The 3751-nt window shown below is 42.8% G+C and overlaps 1 protein-coding gene across 1 annotated transcript; it reads left to right on the top strand.

Annotated features, from left to right (window-relative positions):
* Positions 1-479: 479 nt before the first annotated feature.
* Positions 480-1451, top strand: LOC123948712 (olfactory receptor 56A3-like). The gene has a single exon (XM_046015879.1). The coding sequence runs from the start codon at positions 492-494 to the stop codon at positions 1449-1451; it is 960 nt and encodes a 319-aa protein (XP_045871835.1). The 5' UTR covers positions 480-491.
* Positions 1452-3751: the final 2300 nt, after the last annotated feature.

The following is a 3751-nucleotide window of genomic DNA, read 5'->3' as shown; positions in this document are numbered from 1 at the left end:
TTATATTAACCAGGCAATTAAACTAAAAATTTACATTAATGCAAGAGAAACTGTAAGATGAAATACAGATGAAAGAACAAAGATGAGGAAACATATTGTATATTCAACAAATGTCTATTAATCACCTCTCATGTTCAAAAAAATTGTGCTAGGAAAAGGGTGGTGGGGTAGGTGTTACCCTCATAGATTTTATAAGCTTGGGGCACCTGGGTGGCTCAGTGGGTTAAAGCCTCTGCCTTCAGCTCAGGTCATGATCCCAGGGTCCTGGGATTGAGCCCCACATCGGGCTCTCTGCTCAGTGGGGAGCCTGCTTCCTCCTCTCTCTCTGCCTGCTTCTCTGCCTACTTGTGATTTCCATCTGTCAAATAAAAAAAATAAAATAAAATAAAATCTTATAAGCTAAGTACATAGTCATCAGAGTCTATGATAGGTTAACTCCTTCTCTCTTCTTTAGTTACTCAAAGACATCTGCCTTACTAAAGTCACTGCTGATGCTACCTTATAACAGCAGCTATCTCTCTGTTGAAGTCTCGGACTTCATCCTGAATTGCTTTGTCAGGTCCCCAAGCTGGCAACACTGGCTGTCTCTGCCCCTCAGCCTCCTCTTCTTCCTGGCCATGGGAGCCAATGCCACCCTCTTGATCACCATCTGGCTGGAAGCCTCTCTGCACAAGCCCATGTACTACTTACTCAGCCTCCTCTCCCTGTTGGACATTGTACTCTGCCTCACCGTCATCCCCAAGGTCCTGATGATCTTCTGGTTTGACCTCAAGTCCATCAGCTTCTATGCCTGCTTCCTCCAGATGTACATCATGAATTGCTGTCTCGGCATGGAGTCCTGCACATTCATGGTCATGGCCTATGACCGCTATGTGGCCATCTGCCACCCTCTAAGGTACCCATCCATCATCACTGACCAATTTGTAGCCAAGGCTGCTATTTTTATTTTGGCCAGGAATGCATTTCTTACTATGTTCATTCCTATCCTCTCTGCCCGGCTCCATTATTGTGGAAAACATATAATTGAGAACTGTATCTGTGCCAACCTCTCTGTGTCCAAGCTCTCCTGTGATAACGTTTTCCTTAACAAAATATACCAGTTAATTGTGGCCTGGACTCTTCTGGGCTCTGACCTCATCCTCATCTTCCTCTCCTATACCTTCATTCTAAGAGCCGTTCTTAGACTCAAGGCAAAAGGGGCAGCTACCAAAGCTCTGAGCACATGTGGCTCTCACTTCATTCTCATCCTTTTCTTCAGCACCATTCTTCTGGTTTTTGTTTTTACCCATATTGCCAAGAAAAAAATTTCCCCTGATATCCCCATCTTACTAAATGTCCTACACCATGTAATTCCTGCAGCTCTCAACCCCATTGTCTATGGGGTACGAACCCAGGAGATTAAAGAGGGGATCGGGAAATTACTGAGGAGAGTGGGAAAGAGCAGTAACTAATTGTGTTCTAGCTTAACTTTTCTCAACCATGACCACTCAAATCACAGTTGCAAAGCAAGAACTTGGAGATAAAATTGCTATCCTCATCCTCTCTCTGGACAGGCCTGAAGATATGAACTGCATGGTTTCCTCTTACCCACAGTCAAATCACATTTCTTACCTTCCATCATTTTCAGGAAGTGACTAAAGATGTAGATGTAAAAGTCTCATCATGGTACCCAGACCAGGGGCTATGAATTTTCATGAGCCGATCATCATACTTCATTGTCTGTTCTTAAATGAAGTCCCTTTTAGAGTCAGTGTGATGGAAAATCTATACTCACTTAAAGATGTGTGTCTTATAGGAAGTATCAGAACTTAAAGACAGTGAATTGACTTTGAAAAAGTAAAATGAGATTAAAAACAGTTGTTAAAAAAAATGTTGAAAATAACCATTATACTTTAACCCTTCCCTCAGGCATTTAAATATATTTTGAAAGTTATTTCACGTCCAGCGTTGAACTAGAAAATGGAACTCAAACATACATAAATCTTGATCCTATTACTCTAAAGTCCTGGGAGTGGGAGCCAAAAACATGTAAAATTACTGTAATAAGAATTAGATTAAGGGCAGAGGACATGAACAGACATTTCTGCAAAGAAGACATCCAGATGGCCAACAGACACATGAAAAAGTGCTCCACGTCACTCGGCATCAGGGAAATACAAATCAAAACCACAATGAGATATCACCTCACACCAGTCAGAATGGCTAAAATTAACAAGTCAGGAAATGACAGATGCTGGAGAGGATGTGGAGAAAGGGGAACCCTCCTCCACTGTTGGTGGGAATGCAAGCTGGTCCAACCACTCTGGAAAACAGCATGGAGGTTCCTCAAAATGTTGAAAATAGAACTACCCTATGACCCAGCAATTGCACTACTGGGTATTTACCCTAAAGATACAAACATAGTGATCCGAAGGGGCACGTGTACCCGAATGTTTATAGCAGCAATGTCTACAATAGCCAGACTATGGAAAGAACCTAGATGTCCATCAACAGATGAATGGATCAAGAAGATGTGGTATATATACACAATGGAATACTATGCAGCCATCAAAAGAAATGAAATCTTGCCATTTGCGACGACGTGGATGGAACTAGAGCGTATCATGCTTAGTGAAATAAGTCAATCGGAGAAAGACAACTATCATATGATCTCCCTGATATGAGGACATGGAGAAGCAACATGGGGGGGTAGGGGGATAGGAGAAGAATAAATGAAACAAGATGGGATTGGGAGGGAGACAAACCATAAATGACTCTTAATCTCACAAAACAAACTGGGGGTTGCTGGGGGGAGGTGGGATTGGGAGAGGGGGAGCGGGCTATGGACATTGGGGAGGGGAGGCGAACCATAAGAGACTATGGACTCTGAAAAACAACCTGAGGGTTTTGAAGGGTCAGGGGTGGGAGGTTGGGGGAACAGGTGGTGGGTGATGGGGGGGCACGTTTTGCATGGAGCACTGGGTGTTGTGCAAAAAGAATGAATACTGTTACGCTGAAAAAATTAATAAAAAGGGAAAAAAAAAAAAAAAACTCCTAAGACCCGAATGAAACACACAAAAAAAAAAAAAAAAAAAAAAAGAATTAGATTAAAACACATAAATAACCCCAGAGGAGAGGAGAGGGGAATTCATTTCTGTAGGTGGGGACTCCTTTATATATCTGATCTCCTTCAGGCCTTCAGTCAAAACTGCCTCCCTAACAGATTCTCAAAAATATGAACCACATTCCTGTCTCTGGGACTTTTTGCTTGTTTTTCCTCTGGACACATAGCTCCTTCCCTCAGGTCCATTGGGTCTCCCTAACCACAGTATTTAAAAATAGTATCCAACAAAAAAAGGGAGTCAAGATAGCAGAGGAGTAGTAGACTGAGATGACATTGAGTCGCAGTTCAGCTAGATAGTTATCAAACCATTCTGAACACCTACAAACACAACAGGAGATCAAAGAGAAGAGTGCAAATCTAGAAACAGAAAATCAACCACTTTCTGAAAGGTAGGACTTGCAGAGAAGCAAATCCAATGCCACTGGAAAACAGATTGTGGTGAGATGGGCTGGCTCCTGGCAAGTGGTGGAGCAACTGAGCACAAAATCTGAACTTTTAGAAGTCTGCTTTACTGAGGGATATCGCTCCAGAGGCTAAGCATAGGTGAAGCCCTCATGGGGAAAGTGTGGTCTCAGGTCCCACAGGGTCACTGAAGGATCAGGGGTGTGTGAGTATAGCAGAGCTCACAAGTATCAGAGAAGGGAAGCT

Source organism: Meles meles, chromosome 8, assembly GCF_922984935.1.
Source record: "Meles meles chromosome 8, mMelMel3.1 paternal haplotype, whole genome shotgun sequence".
Taxonomy (NCBI): domain Eukaryota; kingdom Metazoa; phylum Chordata; class Mammalia; order Carnivora; family Mustelidae; genus Meles; species Meles meles.
This window is presented reverse-complemented; position numbering and strand designations above follow the sequence as displayed.

What these genes read in the sequence shown, in the direction of transcription:
- LOC123948712 (XM_046015879.1), top strand. Translation starts at nt 492, where the DNA reads ATGCTACCTTATAACAGCAGCTATCTCTCTGTTGAAGTCTCGGACTTC.